The sequence below is a fragment of the Barbus barbus genome (genome assembly GCF_936440315.1).
Source record: "Barbus barbus genome assembly, chromosome: 5".
Taxonomy (NCBI): Eukaryota; Metazoa; Chordata; class Actinopteri; order Cypriniformes; family Cyprinidae; genus Barbus; species Barbus barbus.
Window position 1 is genome coordinate 40,027,964 of NC_136733.1, and position 25,694 is coordinate 40,053,657.

The 25,694-nt window shown below is 38.1% G+C and overlaps 1 protein-coding gene across 1 annotated transcript in view; it reads right to left on the reverse strand.

Annotated features, from left to right (window-relative positions):
* srrm4 (serine/arginine repetitive matrix 4) overlaps nt 1-19,497 on the reverse strand; it is a gene marked incomplete at both ends in the record, with an annotated part of 54,091 nt that extends 34,594 nt beyond the window's left edge. The window contains one exon of the mRNA XM_079416725.1: nt 19,367-19,497. Coding sequence (XP_079272851.1) covers nt 19,367-19,497 — 131 coding nt within the window. The remainder of the gene's footprint in view (nt 1-19,366) is intronic.
* Between the last annotated feature and the right edge of the window lie 6,197 nt (nt 19,498-25,694).

Genomic DNA, 25,694 nt, shown 5'->3' on the forward strand with positions numbered 1-25,694 from the left:
TTATCTGAGGTCATCGAATATGATCGGGACGAAATGAGAGTCCTATGATTTTTGTTCTCATTAACATATTCATCGTCTCCACCATGCAATTTGTTTTAAAATGCTGCTTTCAAGTCATGTCAGAATGTCCATATTTATAAGAAGAGGGTACAGCCGATGTTCTCCAATAATTACCAGTTTGATTTTCTTTGAACTGTGAGGAGTTTCTTACGAAATCATAACGAAAACTTAGTTGCATTTATCATAAGTTATATTTATGAATGTCTCTGAGCAACCTCTCGATCTCATCCAGGCAGATGAGAAGGCACACATTCTGCATTTGATATCTTTATCGAACACTGAAATAGAAAATAGAACAACACTCTCAGAATAGAAATATGGTGTTGAGAAATGCCAAGAGAGAGCCAAACAATACCAAGAGAATATGTTCACCCAGTAGTTTTTCTTTTTAAACCTAATCTAGCATAACCATGATAAATGTTACATGATATAATATGATATGATATGATTTTTAATTGATGAAAAGTCTGAAGAAGGTTGTATAAATGAGTACCTTACTGTCTGGACACCTTTGGCTCTGCTCTATATCACTGCTGCCATGTTTCACAGCCCTCGGGACACAAACCTCAACCAATCTCCGCCCCACTTCCCCATTCCCACTGACACTCTTCAAATTCCATTACCTTTACAGCCTCCCATGCATTACAAGCCAATTTATTTCATTTCATTAACCTCCATCAAAAAGCTTTCATGATTGCTGGGAGACAGAAAGAGGAGAATGCAGTGTAGGACATAGAGTTCATCTCCGGGATGAAAATAAAGATGCTAATCAAAGGTTGTTTTTTTTTTGTTTTTTTCTTATTGCCTTAAGCAAAGCAATATGTTGTAGGTTTGTTTTGAAGTATTATTGCCAGTATGACTAAGAGTGAATGAAATAATATATATATATTTATATACACATACATAAAGATATATATTATAAATGAGCCTATTCTAATAAAAAATTAACCTGTATAATAGTACAAAAAACATAAAACCAAAATCTCATGAAACATAAAATAATACACACACATATATTTACATAATAATGATAAAAAAAATATATTATTTGTATTTTTTAGTTTTTTAGAAATAGGATATTTGAGAGATTTACTCCTTAAAACTATAGAAGTGCTGTAGCGCACTCACTGAGAGAATTGTAATGCCTCTCTCAAGGTCATAATTAACAATGCTAATCTCACCCTCATCAAGAACAGATATGTTTTCGTTTGTTAACACCCAAAGAATGCGTATTAGATCACAATGGCTCACAAAGCCCATCAGCTACTCAGTAAATTACTCTGCAAAATCAAATTAAAGAAAATGAGGCATTCTTTGTTGCTCAATGATAGAGGCGAAATGTTTCTGTATTTAGAATTTCGTGATAAACCCAATCTCCATGACACTCTTCCTGTCTGCCTCCTGAGGAAAGAAAAGATGCTTCTCAGTACACAGCTAATAGACAAAGAGAATAAGGGGTCCAATCAGTGGGCGCACTGTAGCTAATTACAGTGAAAGGGATGCGCAGAGGACGAAAGAACAAGAGTCAGCTGGGGTTGTTGATTGGAGTGTGGCATTTCAGACGGAGCAAAGGATCCACCATTAACACATCAGGCATGGTTCACTGCAACAGATTTAGCGTCTTACCACAGAGAAACTCCATTGAGCACCAGGCTTAGATGTGGGCCAGGTGGCACTCAGAAGCAGCGGGCCGGAGAATTTGATTGAAAAGATGAGAGGGTTGGTCCAAACCCATGGGCGCAATTTTATACACAAAAGAAGACAGATGGCTCGGCTTGAGATCGGCAGAACTTCTGATTTGTACATCTTTTGATTTGGGAAGCTTTTTTTTCCATGTTAAGGAGAAATACAGGAACTTAGCAGGCAGTCTATACGAAGGAGGCCAATTAATTTCAAGCGTGCTGATTCTAGATGACTGCGGAGATGAGCAAAAGACCAAATACAAATTCAAGCTAATTGCTTTTTCCACTGAGACTGTATTACATTCTATGAACTCAAGTGTAGAAGTTTTCATGTACTAGAAAAGTTGAAATAATGTTCATGGTGTTCAATGACACAAACTTGAATGCATTTAAAATCCAATTAATTTATTTAAGTGTAAACGTTTAATTAAGAATTGCTATAAGTACAAACAGAGAAAGCCGTACAGTCTGTGCGGTCTGATAGGGCTGGCAAATGCAAATAGAGCTTATTATCTTTAAATTACATATGGCTAAAATTAGATTCACAAGCAATAGACCCTTCAAGCTCCCTCCTTATGTGGCACTGGCAGAAATTCCAGACACAGATCACGAATTCAGAAAATGAATACCGAAAGAGAGAATTTATAATTTGTCATTATTTAAAAGGGCCATTTAAAAAGTTGGTTCAGGGGCAAAGGGTTTTAAAAACCTGTAGAGTTTCTCAACAGAAGATGTTTTTATATTTGGGATTGTCTGGAAGAAGTACTCAGCTAATGCCAGTGCTGTGACAATATACTGAAACTCAACTCAACTCCTGCTCAATCTGCTGTAGCAATACTGTAGTAATGAAGAAAAAACCTTCCCCAGTCGAATTCTGTATAAATCGTCATAGCCAAATTATAAAAGCGACTCAAGCTGTTTGCAATTGCAGTCTTTCTTCTTATTATGAAAGAAGTTTTGCTGTGAGGTTTTGCTTTTCTGTTGCATCTTTTTTTTGACTGTGCACCAGTCTGTATTGTTGAAGTCATCTATTTTCTCCTTGTATAGACAGTGTTGGGGAGTAACTAGTTACATGTAATGAAATTACGTAATTTAATTACAACATAAATGTAAATGTAATTAGTTACAGTTACTGAGAAAAAAGGTGTAATTAATTTACAGTCACTTCTGAAAATGTTAACGATAACAAAGGTATTTTTGGATTACATTTGAATTTTTCACACACACACACACACACACACACACACACACAGTAATAGAAAAGTAATCAAATGTAATCAGTTACGTTACTTTAATAATGTAATTGAAAAGTTACACTACTTATTACATTTTAAATAGGGTAACTCGTAATCTGTAATCTATTACATTTCCAAAGTAACCTTCCCAACACTGTGTATAGATAACCTATAAGTATGCAAAGTGAGTGTGTGGCAGTGTCTCATAGACCGAGAGGAAGGATGACTGTAACAGCGACGAACCGAACAGCTAACGTAATGTGCAGTGGAGCAGGACTAAGCAGCTTCACACTGAGACTCAAAATGGAAACCACAAATCATTGATTATTTCAGTCCTGACTGAGTCCCTCTCTCTGAGGAGGATGTCATTTGTGGAGGATAGAGCCTTCGTCGTTAAACCAAACCCCACCAGAGCAGCCCTAATTATACCAGGCTATCAACAATACACCCTTTGTGAGTGGGGAGGTTCATTTTGTTATAGCCCTGGGGGTACAGTAGCAGAAATAAACAGAGAAAAGCCTACAGCAAACATCTTGTTTATGTAAGACTCCTCCTGATTATGTTGGCATGAATAAGAAAAAACAGACAGATGTGTCCATCTTGAGGTGAAGTAATTGAGTAATTGAGCAGGTGTGCGATATTTACATAAAGCGATTCAAATTTCTGCTAAGTCTCAAGAGAAGGGGTATTGCTATCATTTACGTTCTCTTATCTCATTAGTTATTTCCCAAAACTAATCCCCCCCCCCAAAAAAAATCAAGTCTTCGAGTCTCTAGGACTTAAAACAGTGTGCCCCACTTTTCATTCATTTCAGGCATGTCAATATGGATCAAATCCAATTATCTTTTTTACAGCATAAATATGACAGATGAGTGGTAAAGTTATGACTGAAACAGATAAATGTTCTCCTAAAAGTTATTTACTGAAAGCCATAATAATTCGTAGCTTAAATGGCATCAATCCCTTTCTGAAAAACAAAGACAAATATCCTTTTCTTTCCACTGACAAATCGTCCACATGCGGCTGTGACTCGAGAGGAACCGCGGCCCCGATGAGAGCCAGATACGGTAATTAACGTGATGAGAAGCTGAGAGGAGGAAGCAACACTGTGTCATTCCTCAACTCGAGATTCACCCGACTCCACAACCCCCTCCTCTCTGCCGGCCTTTGCTATGCAAAACAGCTCACTGAATAATTCACGCTCTTTTTACGAGCATCCGACATACTTCACACAGCACTCTTTACGAAATAATGAAACCGAATAAAATATAGATTGTTTTTTGTGTGGAGGAGAGACAGAATTTCTGTTGTCACATTTACAGTTCCTCATAAGAGGATGAAACATGTAGTTAAACTTCATTACCCTTCTTGGAGGAATTTCACCTAAACTACTCTAAGACTGATGAGTAAATCAGCGCTCTTTGTTAATATTCTATGAAATTTAGGCACCCTACAGTGTTTTTCAATTTAATGAATGCATAGTATTCTAATTACTGTATACCTGAGGGATGCGGTATCATCTATAAATATAGATATTACGCAAAGCTTATTTTTTATTGATAGCTGTTCGCTCCAAAAATGAGAACGTCACCTGTAGAAGAAGACAAAGAAGTTTAGCCACTAAACTTCTACTGCAAGCTGTGCCTGGATGTACAACTGGTAGATTGCCTTTTTAAATATTAAACTATTCAATTATTTACACATAATCAGCAGGCTGCTTTACTTTAAAAGCAATGCAAAACATATTGTACTCCAAGCATTAGTGAAATTTCAGCAATATTTTGTGTGCCAAAAGGCCAACTGTTTATTGTCAATAGCATTGAGGTGTATAAAGAACAGCTGTCACTTTCAAACCAAACAGCATTTTATGTTGGGCAGTGTGGTGAATTCCAACACTATCTCACGAATTAGTACGATTTGTCTAAACCCCAGTGACGAGTAGGTTTACATCGAGCTGTGAATTCATATTATCAACTTAAACAAGAGCGAAATCTGTGTAATGTTTTTTTTTTGCCCTGATGTGATTTGCGAATTCCTATTGAATTGACTGGATTTCGGCCACAAAATTTTGCAGAGTAATGGTAAATGTCACCAAACCTGAAATCAACAAGTTCCTCTTCAGGAACTCGAGTTGCGTCCGAGAACGCTTGGGGAACGCCTTCAGCGTGACCGGGCTCTGATACAAGTGTAATCTGTCCAAAGGATGGGCACGACGTCATGGGTGGGTGACGTAATGGCCAGGAGGCATAAAAGCACGTGCAGTGGAACCGGCGTCAGCTTTTGTCATTCAGCAACCGCTATTCTGTATGTGTCTGTCGATCTGTGAGGCAATTCTTATTTAGTGTTTTTTGTTTACAGTCACTTGAAATAAGCTCCACAATGTCTTTGAGTGCAGGGAACTAGCACTTGGGCGAAAGCAGATCCCATTACAAGCTGTGTTCTGCTGGGGATGCACACAGTCCGTGTGTGGTCTGCTGAGGCATGGCGGCGAGTGAGATCGCAGGGATCGCATTTAGACGGGTTGGAGACGGGTTCGCCCTATCTCCACCTGCATTCCCCAGAGCTAGCGCTCTCGCTCGGGGCTGGAAGCCCGCGGTGCGGTTCTTCCCCCCCCCTTTGAGTGAGAGCTAGCTGGTGCAGCACACGTTGCCGAGGCGACGCGCTCATTCTCGTTCATTTCATGAATCCCTTTTATATCAGACCATGTTTACTTGTCTGGTTGTTTCTGCATTTAATTTTGAGGAATTAAATGATCTATGGGATTTTCTCGCGTGAGAGCACAATGTTTTACTTCTCTTCCTCTGAGGAGGCTGAGGCGGTCAGCAGGGGCTGCTGGGCAGAGCAGCCCCAACCGTGTTCTAGCTCCTCATTTAGGGGGTGTCACTTCTCGTACTCCCCAGAATGTTAGAGTCAGAGTGGTGCTCCCGGGCCATAGCTTCCTAGCAGAAGGTGAATCTGCGGACAGTCATTCTCGCTGGATAGTCTTCGGCTAAAACATCCTACTGCCTATGGCCCAGGACTTCTGAGGGCCGGTCCCTCTGGGGAAGAACGATGTACGCAGCGGTACTCTAGAGATCGGTCTGCCAACCCTGCCACATACGGTGTTCCAGGGCGCAGCGATCTCCAGCGAGCACACATCTCAGTTTCTTCTGCCCAGAAACGTAGAGGAGCTGAGACGCTCGCCACCCCTTCGGGGGTCTCTAGAGCGGCTAGTTCGGTTTTCTCCTGCCGGTGTGCCCTTCCAGGATACCAAACTAGTCTCTCTGATTACACCAGAGGCCAGTCTCCAGAGACTGGTTCCCTTAGTGGGCACCTGGTGTGGGAGCCCCTGCCAAGCGTGTCTCATTGGGTCCTGCCTTGCAGGCTCTGGTTCTACCAGTTTAGTCTTCCTAGAAGATGACGTCATGCAACTAGGCTCTAAAAGACGTCTAGTGTGTGGAGTGTAGTAGGCCTCCTCTCAATTCGAGAGTCGTCATGCTGAGGCCTCCGCTCCAAGAGCTCGGCTGTTTCGGCGAGTGTCATCAGGCCTCCTCTCGCTCTGAGAGTTTTAGAGGCCTCCGCTTGCCTGAGCTCCACCCAGACAGCATCTGTGAGTAGTAGGCTCGAAGTCAGTCTCCTTACAAGACGTCCACTGTGTGGAGTGTAGAGGCCTCCTCTCATTTCGAGAGTCGTCATGCTGAGGCCTCCGCTCAGAGAGCTCGGCCGTTCGGGCGAGTGTCATCAGGCCTCTTCTCGCTCTGAGAGTTCTAGAGGCCTCCGCTCGCCGGGACACGAGGAAACTGTACGCCCTGAAGTGGAAATCTCACTTCATGGTGCGGAGGCTGCTAGTTCGACCCAGTCAACTGCTCTATTGGTACAGTTCTGGAGTTTGTGCAGGCCTGTTCCTCCGCAGGGTTAACCCACTCCACCCTAAAGGTCTACGTGACGGCTTTACCGGCCTACCCTGCCCGCCTTGGTGGCCAATCAGTGGGTAGACACCCCCTAGTTACATGTTTCCTCCAGAGGCTGAGGCCTCCGACCAGAGTGCTTATGCTATGTGGTGGATACAGGATGCTATAGCCTCGAGTCCTCTGCTCTCCCCTTTCCTGGGGATCAAGACTCATTACTCAGAAGTTGGCCTTCGGGACGCAGGTCCCGCCCACTTTAGCCACTTGTGGCCTTTTTTATCTCGCCCTAGCTGTGCTCCATCCACACTGGGCAGGGATTTGTCAGTCTGGCGGCGTAGGTATCTCATTCCACTAACGTTCTTAGATGCAGTTCGAATTCCTGAAGAGGAACGTCTTAGGTTACGAATGTAGCCCCAGTTCCTCGAGGGAATGAGACGCTGCATCTCAAAGCCATATTTCCGGCATCCCTGCAAGCGGTTGCTTCATTCCTGAAGCTGACACCGATTCCACCGCACGTGCTTTTATGCTTCCTGGCCATTACGTCACCCGCCCGTGCCCATCCTTTGGACAGATTACAGTTGTATCAGAGCACGATCACGCTGAAGGCGTTCCCCTAGCGTTCTCGGACGCAGCGTCTCGTTCCCTCGTAGAACTGGGGTTACATACGTAACCTAAGGCGTTTTGTAGTTTTCTAAATGGTTTATAGGCAAATTTCTTTATAAATATCAAAATTTAAAATATTAAAATAACTAAAAAGCAATACATATTGTGCATCACGATCACAAGCTGAACAACCACGTCAAAACCAAGGTTATTATCATTAACTAAAATCATAGGGAAAAATTCATTTCGTTATTTGAAATAAAAACATAAACTGATATAAAATTTATAAAATTTATTTCAGCTAGTTGCCAACATTTCTCATTTTAGTACTATAACAAACTAAATAAAAGCTAACAATTAAAACTTCATAAAAACTTCATAAAAATACACACACCGCAAAATTACTACATTTTCTCTAACATTTAAATTAACTCAAAATATTAACAAAAAATATAATACTAAAATAACATTGCTCCAAACATACACACACACACACACACATGCATTCCTGCTCATTAATCCAATGCACAAAGGATCAGGAATGTCCTCCCCACCTGTGCTCTGTTACATGGGCAGATGGAGAGAGGCCCCCACTCTGAGCAGGACTCATCTGTCTACTTTGTGAGTTACAGTACCCAGCCACTCTCTGCTCTGCCAGACCCTGAAACCAACCGGGCAAACAGTGCAAGAGGAGCTATTTTGGAGTTGGATGCTACTGACAGTGGCCCGTGTAATGGCTGCCTGCTGACACTGTTCCGCTTGAAAGGATGGGAGGCTGCTGGGACACGCACAGAAAGCATACACATGGAGACAGACCACCAAGCCCTTTAGTCTTTTAGCAATTTGTAATTATTGATTTAATTGTGATTGAACACACATGTTCCATTTGGGAAATCAAATGCATACTTGTAAACTTTGAGTTGGTAAAAAATTAAAGGAAAATCCTTCACTTGGTGGGAACTGACCGCTGTAAATGTCCGTGATCTGTGAGTCCTCATTACAGAGACTGTGAACTCCCTCCTAACAAGCAGGTGTAGGAAGGCCATTATGTGGATGCCCAATAAAAATGCTACCATCATTTCCACTAACCTTCTATATTATTTAGTACCCCATCACAAAGAGGCTATTTCCATTTTATGCGAGGGAGGTTCGTTTACTTCGCTGAGGCTCCTCAAGAATGCTCCCTTTCAAGGGCAAGTGGATTATTCTGTTATCCATAATGTGTCACATGAAGTGTCCTCAAGGACATACAATTTACAAAACACAGTGACATTCTGTATGCTCGATGGCTCATATCCTAAAAGAAGAGGTTATTTATAATATGCTACACAGAAAGAAAAAAAAAACTTCACAGAGTACATTCATTGGCTGTTGAAATGAGATCTGAATATTTCAAAACTGAGAATTTCATTATGCACAAGTCAAACAGGGACTTGCTAATAATGCATTCTGGAATTGCCATCAAAAAGTATTTATTTTCAATTCAGTTATGGAATAACACTGTTGATCTACTAATGTCTAATTGATTCATTTTGTTGGCGTTATTATCCGGTTTGTAAGCTTAAACCCCTGGTGAGGCAATCAAATGAAGTAAATATCATAAACTTGCTTGAGCTTAATTAAACTCTGTCCATTCAATTTGCAGGCAGCTCAAGGAAATGACCAAATATTGCAACACATACTTCTGTATGCTTTAATTACATTAAGTGGAACCTAATGACAAAAATGATGGCATTAATATTAGGATTTAATTGCAAATTCTAAGAAGCTAATGAGTAATTGCCTAAATTAACATATTTTATGTTTTTTTTTTTGTGCAAGTGTAGGCAGATTTAAAAAGGTATAAAAATTATGTAGGCTACATTTATGTGAAAATCACAGCAGAAGAGAAGAGAACTTCATTGTCACGTCAAGAAAGAAATTGTGGAACAATTACACTCTAGACAAAGTGCATTCTGTATGTTTAATTTCCTGTCCAGAAAATCATAATAAACCATAAAACATAGAAGGGAGCACTAGTTTAAAGTGCAAAAATAGGCCTTAAAAGACTACACTCAACTCCAACTCAACATTACTTTGCCCTGTTCTTGACAGCTTCTTTATACTAAGTCATTCAGAGGAGTCAAATTTTCCCACTTATGTCAGCTCTTATACCTTTTTTTCTTATGACCCTGATACTTTAAAGTAGAAAGGGAGAGAGGATGAAAGAATAATAACTATGATTAGTCATACAATTTCCCTACATTTTTTGATACAAAGAGAAAATTTCATATCAAAGCAAAAGAACTTTTAGCACACTGTGGATCAAGAGAACGGGTCTCTTAAGAATAAATTCACAGCTGCTGTACAGGACACTGATATGTTTTCCATATTACTTTGTAAACTACTATCAAAAAAGCATTGCTACAGAATTAAAAGGCAAAAAGTGCAATATTGTATATTGAGGGCATTTAAATAATTAAATAGCATCTGATTCAAAAGTCCCATTATAATGTGGATGGGAACATGCCTTGATCAGAGACTTCAGTTCTGTGTAATAGGCCTGATTCACTGTAGTGCACTTCTTTTACAAAAGCTTAGCTGGAGAATGAAAAAGCAGTAAGGTGTTTTTTCTAAATTCCACAAAGCCTTTTTCATTTAAAACTTGAAATAACTACTTCATTGCTCACCTATCTACATGCCTTTCATGTTCTGCACATGAATAAAATAACAGATATGTGAAAGTATTACTTTCTGAAAACAGTATGTTTGAAGTTAGTCTCTGAAAACTTTCTTCAAAGCCTGGGAAGATGCAATCTTTTAATAGCTTAATCTTCACTTAGGAAGAATTAAATTGTTTGTGGAAATTATTATTTTTTTCCCTCACATAATTTTCTCCAGAGTTTGTGGAGTGCACAGCGAGGTTAGCAGAGAGTGGTTAATGAGTTAGAGGAGAACATTTAAAAATAAAAAATCCTCGCTGTAGGGGGAAATCTTTCTCATGCACTTCACAATGCGCCACAGCATTTAGAGAACAACAGCAAACCTGTCAGCTTTGGTTTTTGTAATAACTGCTCAGCTGAATCTGTCGGCTACTGAAATGTCAGTGGCAATATTGCTCATTGTAAGAGACCATCGCAATTTATGAAGCACCTCCCAGACGGCATCCTCTTTGCGGCTGCCTGGCATGTCAACCGCTACAACTCTTTTAGGGCTCAGACGATCGATGTCACTTGTGAGTCCTTCCCTCTAAATGTATAGCTGATATTGTTCACTGAGGAGCAGATATGACAGAATCTTAATGATCAGAGGGAAGATTTGCATAAACTACTGTGAACCTCCCATGCGATATGCAGTAATACAGAATACAGAGAGGCATCATTATAATTCCACTTCATTAAACTTCACTTTCCAGCCTCGATAAAAAACATGCACAGTAAAAAGAAGAGCCAAAAACAATAAAGAGAAAATATTGAATATTCAGACTCGTATCTTAAAAAGCCCATCCTGGATGCTGAATAAATCATTCTGTGACTTACTATCAGAGCACTGCAGACAGTTGAAGCCTGAACATCTGCTCAGCCAGAGGGTGAAGGAAAGGAAATGTCAACTTAAGGAACACTTGTCCTTGACTGCAAGATTGATCCCTAAATTGAGACGTGGGAGAGTTCCATTCGCTCGTTTTTGCTGTCACTGCCTCGCTATTGTGCATTGACATCGCCACGGAAACAGTCCCGGCCCAAATGAAGCATCAGTTATGCAAATGGAAGCAATTTTGCGTGAGTGGCAGATCGTCTTCCTGAAATGAGGATGGGCAAGGGATGGAAATGAAAAATGAAGGGGAGGCAGAGAAGAGGAGAGCCAGCCAAGCTTGAAATGATTTAATTTAAGTGATGAAGGTTTGACTTTGATAAGTTTGCATTTTAATAATGGCCTTTGATCACTCCAGGAGTCCAGTGGTGAGGAAAGTAGCACTACAGCACGTGCGCATCAGGAGTCGACAAGCTGATAGACAGTAACCTCTGCGATACGTGAGTCACAGCTTGTAGTAAGATGTGCCTGCCTACTCGTCTCATGTTCGGTTTGACACAACCTGCTTGATTGAGTCTCCGAAGACTGTGTTCAGCATCTCCGGTGCAGGACAAACAAATCACAGGAAGCATGTAAGTTGAACATATGGCATATCTATTAATTAGCTGGAGTGTATCATCAAATTTCTCAAAGTCATGTAAATTTAGCCTTAATACCACTTTCTGAATGTCACAAACATCGACAGGCACTGCTATGTGCCAAACTTTTATTTTTCCTGTGATAAAGGATGCTCAATATATTGGAGACCACATCATTGTTGGCAAATGTATTCTTCATACAGTGCAGTGTAGTACAATTTTTTTTTTGTATCATGTAAACGATATCACACAAGCACAAGTGCTGCTTTTTCTAAATATCAGCCCAGTATTGATTCTGTCAATCCTGGTGTTGTAGGTAATCATGGTCTATCAGCTTGGCGAGTCCTGATACTCAAAGGCTGTAATATGTAAAAATGATAAAGTCAAATCTTCATCACACCAGTGCAATATTTGATTATTTCAATAATTTTATATACTAAAGTTTCTATAAATTTATATTTTATGTTTTCATTTAAATTTTTAAGTTTTAGTTATTTTGTTGTGTGTTTTGCCATTTTATTTGATTTTTTTAAATAAAGATTTAGTTGTTTTAGTACTTTAACTTAATATGAAAACGAAATAATGTTGCCTTGGCAACTAACAATTTTTTCATATTTTATTTCATTTTATTTCAGTTAAAGTTTATTTTACTTTGAGTAATACAAATTTTGACTAACTTACTTTTAACTTACATTTATTTTGTATATTTTTGCTAACTTTTTTCATCACTAATTGATGGATGTCTAAAATATAAATATAAGGAGAAGCCTAAAACAGGCCCAAGGCCCGACCCGCATCTGAACTATGACGTGAAAATTGGCCCGAAGCCCGGCCCTAGGAGCATAACAATGTTGGGGCCCGGGCTGAAATGCAGGACTCTACTCTTAATACTTCTTCTGAGATAAACAGATATAATAGAAACCGTTCAAGTAGCATTCCACTGCACAGACTGACAGCGGCTGTGTCTCATTTTGAAGGCTGCACCCTCTGAAGGTTGCATTTGTCGGCCATATACGTCATCCATGCTGTCATATTTCAGAAAAGTAACCATTACATTCCCAAGTAAGAAACAAATTACAGTAATTTACGCCACACAAAGAATTAGAGTCAGCAGTCTAATGGTTGCTTTCTGAAATTAGATGACATTATGTGGCTGCCAAGTGCTTTCTCTGGAAGGTGCAGGCTTCAAAATGAGACACATGTAGCCTGTACTGAATGTGGAGCAATGCAAACAGTGAAATCTCCCAGGGCTGTAACACTGTATGTATTCCAGTTATGTTGCACAGCCAAATAAATATCAGGCCTAGAACGACTGTATCAAATTATAAACTACAATATTTAGTGTGAAAGGAGACATTTGTCTCTTTAGTGAAGTCAGCTTACCTGAAGTAAACAAAAATGAAATAAATAAACTCCAATGTACTCTAGTCAAAAATAAACACCGACTTGTCCACTCTAAGAAACATTTGGAAGTTCAATTAAGTTCTTTTTCAAAAACACCATCATGCAGCACATTCTGACTGAAATGTGGTCGGCTCTGTAATTGGTATCTTGGCTCCAACACACTTGAATCCGTCGTTCTCAACAAAATGGCAGCATATCTAGCGCCATGAAAACATGTTTTTGAGGCTTCTTACGTGTACCGCTTATATCAATCTTGGGGTGATGTCTCCTGAGATGCGCTTGCATATTAGACGTGTTTCCTGTCGTATAAGAGAGTTTTGTGAAACAGTTATGACAGATTGTGTGCGCTTTGTCTACGGCACGAATTCCATTCCTGTACTCCACTGGAAAACCAAAATGTTCCCACACAGGAGACTTAAATGTGTCCGGGGGATCTGCAATTTCAGCACTATGTGAAGCAGCCATCCTGCATATACTAGCAACCGAGTGTGACGCTCTGTCCCAAGTCACATGAAATGACATGCACTTGGAAAACAGTAACTTTAGAATATAATATTTAGAACAAAATTTAAAAAGCTCTTATTAGTCGTTACTCATACAATTGAATCAACCTCAACAATGGGCAGCAGGGGGCGTGAGAGTACCGCGGTACGCCACGAGAATTCCGCGATTCATATCGTGGGTGGTGTATTGCGATCTTTCGGTTCGGTTTGTGATATCGTTACAGCCCTATTTATAATGTCTGCAGGCTACAGTCACCTGTTAATTTGCTACAGTTCTGAAGTGTTACACATTGGTCATTTTGAGACTGAATGCTTTTTGGCTTGGCTTTTTTTTACACCTTGATATTAAATGTTAGTCTGGCTTTTTGCTAAAAGAAGACAATAGGTCTGGAAAAATAATTAGCAAATAATCAGCTTGCTGCTGCCTACACATTGCGCACACACAGCCAGAGGAAAAACTGGTTCAATTGTGTCCTTGAGTAAACATTCACACTGACAAGATGCTTAAAAACATTTATTTGCCTGCTCTATCTTCCCTGCGATACTCCCTAACAGCCTGTTTTGAGTCTATTTGCATACAGACATTAAAAAGTAAAATATAACTTGCTTATTCAGGTACACATTGCTGCAAATCCTGTGCACAAAAATATTGCAAGAAAAGTAATAAAGTAATAGCAACCGCTCAAAAGTTCAACCCAGTAAACAAGCCCACAAATTCTAAACGCTATGGCAAAATATAAACAGGACGAGACAAGCTTTACACAACATTTTCACAATCCTTAGCAAAAATTAGTAACAGGGCCGTACCTCTCCTGGAAGAAGAACAGAAGAATGTCTGCTCTGTACATGCTCTAACCTATTCATTTTATTCTCCATTATGAGTCCAGACAGTTTTGCATACATTACAGCTGAAATTCTCCTCAACCTCTTAATTTGCTGAAAAAGAGCTACTGTTAAAACTTTATTCAGCTGAAATGTATATTGGTTTTAGTCTGTAAATTATCAAGGCATGGAAAATAAAAGTGCATAAGTGGATTTATACTCATTAAATATGGCTGTTAATATTTAATGGAATCAGTATTACTTTCCTAAATGTATGCAGTCCTGTGCCAACACTTTATGGATTATTCATCCTGGTAATATTACTCCAGCATAACCTCAGGTTGTGCCTCCTTAATCTCACCAGCTTTTCAGTAATTCAGTAATGCTTTACAGTGCCTCTGAAAATAGTTAAGGTTTGTGGACTTCACAAGAGAAAGGTAAGATGAGGGTGAAGCATAAATTTAGTGAAATGTGATTTAATGTGGAGTTCACTGTGATTATAATAAAATCAAGAGGAAGTACACTGTTCTGGACTAGATTCGGCATTGTGCATAACAGCCTTGAAAAAAGAGCTTTAATGGTCACATGAATGGTGTTAAATGACGATTAAGACTTTATTTAGACTTTCTCAGCACAGCTGTCGAAGACATGAAATATTCAATCATATGCTTTCTCACTCTAGCTCAGTTCGCCAACGTAAGTCCTCCATATCAAGACCATATACTGCATTTCAATATCTCCCTGGTGTTTCACAGCTGTGCTTTTCATCTTGTTACTGACTGAATGTTGGACTCACTTCCGGCTAAATAAAGATGTGTCTCTCCTACCTCTTAGATGATGTGCTGGAATGTAGTAGTGGCTACATTTAAAAGAAATTATAGCTGAACCCTGCAGGCCTGGCAACCATATCAGCATTTCTACAGCTCTGCAGCTGTTTCTGAGCCAGAGCTCAGCTCCAGGGGTTACAGTCCTTTCAGAGAGCCCACCCACCCAGAAGAACAGAGGAAGAACAAGAAAAAGTGCGCGAAACGGCCCTCCAAAAAACAAAATAAGTGTCGAAATTAGATTCCCTGAAATGTAGCAACTCTATTTGCGACCTCCGCTTCAGCTGATTTAAATCAAGTGAATTGGAACTAAACAGAACTGAGAGTTCTGACTGGCTTCTACATTAGGCCCTGACACACACAACCTTTGAACAATGGGGCTTCCTTCTGCTTTCAGAGCAAAATCAAAAGAAAGACTGAGTGTACTAGACCTCGCCGATGAAGAGCACTGAAATCATTGTCCTTCTATTCATTTTATCACTTCAGCAGTAGCCTGGGTGTGTGGCGACTACCTAATTAAAAACAAAAAATAATGGCTTGTACCAAGCTACAAAGATGTTACATAAAACACAGTATTTTTATAATGATTTGCAGGTCAATAGCAGTTTAATCCATCAGAATTTTGCTTTTGCACGAGGAAATGGCTGTCAAAAATCTTACACAAGCTGATTAGGTTACGATAATAAACAAAAGGGTAACCGCAGTCTTCATTTCATTTAGTTTCACCCAGTCAAATCAATAGCAGAGGAACAATCAATCTTTGAAACAAGCAACTCTGTAAACTCAATTTCTTCTCAAAGCAAACATGTTCAAACCTTTTGTCTTCAAAAAAAAAATAAAACTTCCCAGGAGATTATTGTAAAAAAAGAAAATGAGCTTGAATGATAGAAAATGAAAAGCAGTTTTAAAGGTGACATGCTTGTTTTCACTTTGCTCTAAGCAAGTACCATATTTGCATTGTTGAGTGTACAAGTCACATTTTACTATTATTTACAGCAGTAATACCAGTAAACTGAATAAACCATTTATTTAAACACTATAAATATGTATTTTAGTTCCCCATACTCCAAAACAAATCCTATGGTATTCAGAACAGAACAGGATTGCAAAATAAAAGTATAAAACAAATCATTTAGAGTAGCATTTTATATAAACAACATCTATCACAAACATTAAAGTTTAACAAATGTATTTTAAGTGAAACAGAAGCTTGTGGGAATGCACTATATGAATAAAATCTGGGCTCATACATTGTTGTCATTTAGTGAAATTCTAAATGTGTGTGCATTTTAATTTATGTGTATAAATATATATATATATGTGTGACCCTAGACCACAAAACCAATCATAAGGGTCAGATTGTTGAAGTTGTGATTTATATATCATATAAAAACTGAATAAATAATCTTTCCATCGATATGGTTTGTTATGATAGGACAATATTTGGCTACAACTATTTGAAAATCTGGAATCTGAGGGTGCAAAAAAATCTTAATATTGAGAAAATCACCTTTAAAGTTGTTCAAATGAAGCTCTTAGCAATGCATATTACTAAACAAAAATTATGTTTTGATATTTCTATGGTAGGAAATTTACAAAATATCTTCATGAAACATGATCTTTACTTAATATCCTTCGACATAAAAGAAAAATGTATAATTTTGACCGATACAATGTATTGTTGGCTATTGCTACAAATATACTTGTGCTACTTATGACTGGTTTTGTGCTCCAGGGTCGCATATCTATAGGATTTTTATTGTACATTATACACTATTAATTTCTCTTCTTTTGTATGTGGGTGCAGTCCCATTCCCAGGTTAGTTACCCTAATCTTTTTATTCTCCTTGTTAAACTAACATCTGCTAGGGGATGGGGTTCTCCCCCTTACCCTTTCTCCCACGGGCCATCTGCTTCCTAACCCACACAAACACACTTATACTCTGTCCAGCTAAAACCCTCTGCATTTTTAATGAGGTATGCCACTGAGAAGAACAGCTTGTGGAGCTACAGTGACCGGGGGCAGGACCCTCTAGCTGCACGGGAGTGAACTCATCTCTCTAGCCTTGCCAGAAAACACTAGGTCTACAGACGGGGATCAGCAACACCCTTTATAATTGCCCTGCGCTGTGGGCCTCTGTAAAGCTCAGTGACACCACGAGAAAGGAGGAGGAGGAATAAGAAAATGAAATATGGTCGATTAAGTAGAGAAAAACAAATGTGTAAAGCAGGGGAAAGTGGGCTAAATGTACACATAGGTGACCAGCATTTTTCAGCTGAAATAACCAATAATGATGTTTCTCCAGTCATGCAGCTGATACTACAAGCTAATGGGCCTTATGCTCTGTGATTTATTACTGCAAATTGAAAGAAATCCTTTTATTTCTCAGCCATTTTAACATCTTACGTCTGAGTGCCTTGTCTGATCTGTGCCTGTGGTAAAAACAACCAAGACAAACCCAAATGCTGAATTTGCAGATGGCACTGGTTAAATTGGTTTTGGTTGTAAATGTTGCTGTCATTGCCAACCTTGTACACATCAACATCATGTGCACCCTGAAGGGTGAGCAGCCTTATGAATATGTAAATATTCACAGTGAGATAAACAGATAGAGAGGAAGAGACTAATGACAGAGCGAGAAGAGGCTACTCAAAGCAAAATTAACAATGTGTATTTTTAACATTCTCTCTGATGATAACAACATAAAAAAAGACATTTTTGAGAGTTTAAAATATTTTTTTTTTGGGGGGGGGGGGGGGGGGGGTATCTTTTAAAGAGAATGTACACTCTAAAGTGATTATTCATCCAAAAATGAAAATCCTGTCATCATTTACGCAGACCATTTGACTTTCATTGTGGACAAAAGGCAAGACGTTTCACAAGAAAAAAAATATATATATTTTTGTGTTTGGAACAACATGAGGGTGTGTAAACGATTACAGAATTTTCATTTTTGTGTGAATATTTAAAGAATGTTTTGTCAAGTAACCTAAATTCTAAACAACTAGTTTTACTCTTAAGGTCAATAATATCATTTCAGCCCCTTCTAATGACTATTCCACTTTCAAGTCAGGTACAAAAAAATTCCTTAAAGCAACAATGCTACATTTTCTGTTTTTACAGAATACCGAGAACCAGAAAGCAGCAGGTTTGCGGTAGGTTTCGACTATTGATCGAGCAGTTACTGTAAAGTGCATGAACAGTGAACTAATGTGAGCAGCACAATACACACGTTCAACCGGTGCCTCGATAAGGAATAAAGTGGACACTGTGCACTGTGAAACTCCAGTCTCCCCGAGACTGCAAGATGAGTTATCCAGTGCATGGAAAGATACATGCACAAGAGTGAATCACAAATCAGTTATGCACTCCTTCCCAGCGTAATGAGCGAGGAGTAAGGCTTGATCCTCATTAACAGGAAATTAAGGAAAGGGAAGCAAAGCCCTGGTTTCTCTATTGCTATTTCACATTTTCTCTCTATTCGACACGCTGCCATGCCTCCTAATTCATGGGTGAAGGAGAAGGCGCTGAGATCATCTTCATGTCCTAACCTACGGGCATGATGAAGGGCTCTACTCTGACTTGATTCATTAGGACTCTATGTAGCCTCTCGCTCTGCTGTGCACTTATGTGTGCACAAGTGAAACTGACTGGCCTCCAGTGAAGGACGCCCAATGATGAATGTAGAGCACAGGAGAAATCTGCACTCAGTGTTTGTGTGATATGAAAATGGGACAAAAAGTTGCATGAATGCAAGTGAGGGCAACCAAATGAGATGATCTGAGAGAACTTATACGGAGATCCCAATACAAAACACATTATAAAAAAGACAATAAAAACAAATACAACGAGACAAATGTCATAATAAAATATTACTATACAAATGTCAATAATATTAATATTACTATATGGTTAGGGTTAGGATTGGGGTTACTTGCATGTAATTATGCATCATTTATTGTTTTTATAATAGTAAGTACATGCAACATGTGTAACAAGGACACCTTCAAATAAAGTGTCACCATGTGTTTTCTATCTGGCACTCCAACAAGGAGAAATAAGTCTGAGGCTTCAAATGTGAAGCACTTATCAAGCTATTAAATGGCATTCTGAAATAAAACGACTGCTAATCATTGTTTTAATTCTCAAGATATAAACTGAGAAAGGGCATAAGAAGCCTCAGGCTAAAGAACTCACTTAGTCACGGCTCTCCGCGCGGTGATGCTGGCGACGATGATGCTCTCGGGTCTCGGCATCGCCACGGCTTTGAACATGCCCAGCCAGAACTTCTCAAAAAGCTGCTTCTCTCCCTGAAGTACACCTGCCATGGCGTCACGATGTTTTAGGGGTGAATACCGAGAAGAACCGAGTCGGTTTTGTGCCGTAGTTTCGATGAATCCTCACACGGTCGATTTGTGAAGGCGCGTGAACGAGGGAGCTGTCCAAGTTCTGAAACCAGCGGATTGTTTGAGGCAGCGAAGCTCCTTTTCCCGGTGTTTGGGCTTTTCTTAAAAGAAGAGTCCGGTTTAAGTTCTCTTCAGAGTTCGTTTTTACGTTTCCCCCATCAGTTGCATGACGACGGCGGCCAGCTTTTATTTATTGCGTCTGCGTCCCTTTTCGCGCATCCCGCTTTCAAGTCAGTTTAAGAGTCGGAACCCACCAGCTAAATCGCTTTTTTTTTTTACGATATGCATTGAACTCCTGGTAGATAGAAATTACATAAACGAGCGTGCATAAGTCCAGTGCCAGCGTATGTGAACGGAAGAGTTGTGACAACCTCAGCTCGCTCGCGTCGCGATGTGAGAAACTCAGCTGATGCTGGCTCGTTTTTGTTGCGCGCACCTTGTGACGTTAAAGAAGAGAAGACTATAGGTCACAGAGAGCGTGACCATCCCTCCGTGCTAGTTCTCTTTCTCTCTCGCGTCCTCTGACTTGAACAAAAGACGGTGCCTGTTGCCTTAATCAGCATAACAAAGGAGGCAGGGGTCGGCGCAGAGGCAGCAGACGGAGCATGTGTCGGGTACAATACTTCCGAGGCAAAGCATTTCCCCCATCAGCCCTGGAGGCCCCACAGTAAACCCTCCTCCCTCTCCCAAACACCACCTGTCACTGAAACCCCACCTGCACCTGCAGAGTGCACAGGTGATAGTATACAAACAAAAGCAACAAGCCTCCTCACTTAGTATCTATGTACACTCCTCATATGCAATCATTCTCTCACTTTGAAAGGCATCACTGAGTCAAAATTATGGATTATATATACTGTATGTATGTATATATATATATATATATATATATATTATATTTATTTTTTTTTTTTTTGGTAACACTTTGCAATAAGGTTCATTAGTTAACATTAGTTAACATGAACCAAGAGTGAGCAATACTTCTACAGCATTTATTAATCTTAGTTAATGTTAATTTCTGAATTTACTAATGCATTATTAAAATCACAAGCTGTGTTTGTTAACATTAGTTAATGCACTGTGAGCTAACATGAGCAAACAGTGAGCTACTTTATTAGCATAAAATTAATAAAAAGTGTAGTAAATGTATTGTTCATAGTTCGTTCATGTCAGTTAATACAGTTAATATTGTAAAGTGTTACCCTGTGTTTTAGCTCATTAAAAGCTTCTAAGCATTTCCATTAAATAATTAAGATCCCGAGAGCTATACGGTTATGTGACTGCTAAAGGTTACTGTGAAATAATCAACTTATAAAACACAAAAATATGAGTAATATTTTATGATATCCTTCATTAATAACAAAACAACCATAATAGCCCTTAAATCCTGGGGAATACACAGACTTTTGATCACATTTACATTGCAAAGCATCTACTTTAGTGACTTATAAAAGTCTGGATTAAATTTATCATCTTGATCCATGGCTGCATGCTGTGAGAAGGCTCGTGGTAAATTATGATTTTTTTTTATTTTCATAGGAAATACAAACTATAGATTTGATCAAATTACAAATAGGATGAAGTATTGATTTATATTTTTGCATTTACTGTATATAAATATTTGAATGTGTCTGTTATTCAACTGCATTTGTATATTTTATACTCATTAGTGACTTGATGATAGCAAACAAAGTGTTACAAAAGTATCAGTTTAACACATTTGGCAAATTTAATATAATAGGTGACATGAATTAATGATAGAAGAATGAAAAAGTAGTATGCTGAAAGGAATATGATGAATTGTAATATTTGCCACACAAGTGAAGCATCTGAGCTTTCATCATAAGCATATATAATAAGTGTGAAGACACAGGCTGATATGATAGCCATCATTCATTAGTTCTGCTTATTTTAACAGCTAACATAAAACTCCATGTGCTACGCCACCATCCTCTCGATTATAAAGGAGAACCGCACTGTAGTGATATGAATGAGGATTAAGCCTCGGCACGCTTCAGTTGAACCAAATTCAAAGATTAGTTCATCTTAACATTCCATATGTTATGTTTATACAGCTTTTCTTTAACATGACTATGTGCAGATATCAAAAGTGTTTTTTTTTTTTGTTGTTTGTTAGTTTTTTTTTCTCTATCAGATTACAATTTTTATGTTCTTTGCATTAGTTCATTGCTGAATGAAATATAATATATATATACATATATTAATATAATTATCTCTTTTTTTTCTTATTTTCTTCTTTATTTTTTAAACACCCAATGAACATCTTATGAGCCCCTTCACTATGTAAGAAACAAACACATACTGCTAGTATGCAAAAGCTTTAAAAGAGATGTGGAGTCCAATTTTATTTTACTGTAGTTCAATACAAAATTTTAATCCACTGTTAATCCACATTTTGATTATTTGATTTTGAATCTGGCAGGTATTTGCATGGAAATTTAAATCATATAAATTTTAAATCGTCCTGCATGTAGAATATTTTTTTTAACCATATACAGGATTTAACACACAATAAATTGTACCATGGCAAAAGGTAATGTAATGCAGGGTTATTATAGTAAACTAAAACCAGAAAACATTGCTAGAAATAAACTTTTTTTTTAAATATATAAATTAACTGTTTAACACACATATATAAATGAATTAAAAAATAAAAACTAATTTAAAAAATAGAAAAGTACAACTGAGGCCCAGTCATTGTCCATTGTGATTCATCTTGAAAAAAAAATGTTGTTTGTTATTTCATGAAATTACTCATGGCATCTCCTCATATTTGCTTTCTCATATTAAAAGGCCGTGAGTTTTGGCTGTCACAGCATCTCTATTTCCTCCCTGCTATCACGTCCATTACTACAGAAGCCTGGCTCTATTCCTGTCACCACATGAAACAGAATTGTGGGTAACTGCTCAATCCTGTCAGCTTTTGTTTAATTCCAGTAGTCAACATGTCAAGAGATGGGATGCTCCATACACAGCATAAGGACGGAGGAAAAGGCTACATAAATCACTGACAGAAATAAACTAGCATGAAACATCATTCTAGATACAAACTGCCAGGGCAAGATGTTGATTCATATTTAATTTCCTTTGAGTGCATTCCTGCATGAAATACCGTTGAAATGCAAATTCATTATGATAACTTTATATTGATGACTGAGAGAATGAACTGACATCATGTGATTTCATCTCTGGGGAAAAAAATAAAAATCTTTTGTTACTTATTGTTAACTGCATGTTATAAAAAAGGCATATTAATTTGATTTCTGTTAGTAAGTTGTATTGGCAATTTTAAAATGTAGGTTTGTTGAGGGCATAAAATGGAAAGAAAATATAATCTCTCACTGATTCTTGCCTTCACACAGACATTCACGTTTCAATATTCAAATACAAAATATCATGTACTCAAAAATAGCATAACTAGTTTACTGTAAAACAGACTTGACGATGCTAATTACATACATAATTAAATCAAAGTGGCAAAAATTGCCAAACCAGCTGCGATGTCTTTAGCATTCTTCAATTAGCACATTTCACTGTCATTCACACACATACTTACCCCAGCCTGCTCTATAAGGACAAATCATCTGGAATCAATAGCCCTTATCCCCTGTCTACCAGCTATCTCTATCATAGTGAACAAATTAAATTGTAGCTAAAGGCAATCAGTTAATGAACCAGCAGTCTTGAAGCTCATTCCGTATCTTTATCTGTCTGAATGCCACTGGATGACTTTGCACTGAAACTCTGATTGGATTATTCTGGAAGAGCATTATTCTGAAAGAGCATTATTCTGGTAGAGCATTATTCTGGAAGAGCATTATTCTGGTAGAGCATTATTCTGGTAGAGCATTATTCTGGAAGAGCATTATTCTGGTAGAGCATTATTCTGGAAGAGCATTATTCTGGTAGAGCATTATTCTGGAAGAGCATTATTCTGGTAGAGCATTATTCTGGTAGAGCATTATTCTGGAAGAGCATTATTCTGGTAGAGGATTATTCTGGAAGAGCATTATTCTGGAAGAGCATTATTCTGGAAGAGCATTATTCTGGTAGAGCATTATTCTGGTAGAGGATTATTCTGGAAGAGCATTATTCTGGAAGAGCCTTATTCTGGAAGAGCATTATTCTGGAAGAGCATTATTCTGGAAGAGCATTATTCTGGAAGAGCAATATTCTGGAAGAGCATTATTCTGGTAGAGGATTATTCTGGAAGAGCATTATTCTGGAAGAGCATTATTCTGGTAGAGCATTATTCTGGAAGAGCATTATTCTGGTAGAGCATTATTCTGGAAGAGCATTATTCTGGTAGACCATTATTCTGGTAGAGCATTATTCTAGAAGAACATTATTCTGGAAGAGCATTATTCTGGTAGAGCATTATTCTGGAAGAGCATTATTCTGGAAGAGCATTATTCTGGTAGACCATTATTCTGGAAGAGCATTATTCTGGTAGAGCATTATTCTGGTAGAGCATTATTCTAGAAGAACATTATTCTGGAAGATCATTATTCTGGTAGAGCATTATTCTGGTAGACCATTATTCTGGTAGAGCATTATTCTGGAAGAACATTATTCTGGAAGAGCATTATTCTGGTAGAACATTATTCTGGAAGAGCATTATTCTGGTAGAGCATTATTCTAGAAGAACATTATTCTGGTAGAGCATTATTCTGGAAGAGCATTATTCTGGTAGAACATTATTCTGGAAGAGCATTATTCTGGTAGAGCATTATTCTAGAAGAACATTATTCTGGTAGAGCATTATTCTGGTAGAGCATTATTCTGGAAGAGCATTATTCTGGAAGAGCATTATTCTGGTAGACCATTATTCTGGTAGAGCATTATTCTGGAAGAACATTATTCTGGAAGAGCATTATTCTGGTAGAACATTATTCTGGAAGAGCATTATTCTGGTAGAGCATTATTCTAGAAGAACATTATTCTGGTAGAGCATTATTCTGGAAGAGCATTATTCTGGTAGAGCATTATTCTGGAAGAGCATTATTCTGGTAGACCATTATTCTGGAAGAGCATTATTCTGGAAGTACACACAGTGGAGTTATGGGATCACTTTTTTTTTACGTCTGGAAGTAAATAGAATTTTTAGCATTTTAAAATATTTAAATTAAATTAAATTTATGATATAAAATGAATAGGATATATTTCATATCCTGAAGTAAATACTTTCTCTACTCAAATAAGCAAGTTTGTGACATTTCATTGCAGATACTGAATATTTGCATATTAAGCTGATAACATGGATCAACATTCTACATAATCTTAAATGCATGCTTTCAATAAAGCAAAAGGAAAGATATTAAATTATATCTCATTCAGAAGTTTGGGGTCAGATACTTTTGCTTTTGAAAGTCTCATACTGTATGTTCACCAAGGCTGCATGCTGTATTTATTTGATCAAAGTACACAAAACCTGCAATATTATGAAATATTGTTACACTTTAAAATTTCATTTATTCCTTTGAAGACTGGAGTAATGCTGAAAATTCAGCTTTGCAGTCAGTGTCACAAAATCCTTCAGAAATCTTTTTAACATGCTGCTTTGTTGGTCATGAAATATTTCTTAATATTACAGTTGAAAACAGTGCTGCTTAATATTGTTTTGGAAATCATGACACACTTTTATGAACAGAAAGTAAAAAAAAAACAGTGTTTATTTGAAATCTGTACTGTCACTTGCAATCAATTTAATACATCCTTCTCAATAAAAGTATTAATTTCTTTAAAAAAAAAAACAATAATAATAGTGCATAAATACTATATAAATAGTTTCAGTTCAGCTTTCCACTCAGACTGTCAGGCTAATATGTTCACTATATGCTGATATATTATCCAAATGTCTCAGACTTTAAGACACCATTATATATGCACCATTTATACCCTATGTTTACATATGAAGATTGCACTTGTTGATACAGTACTCAATATGACACTGATTGCTCATCTACTGTAAATTTTCTTTTGATTCAATTAACACCAAATTCTCAGCTAATTCGCTGATAATATAGATAATTTCTTCTCCCTACATGCAAGAATCAACTGTTACTTCATAAACCGTGGCCTAGCTTGCATAAATGCTT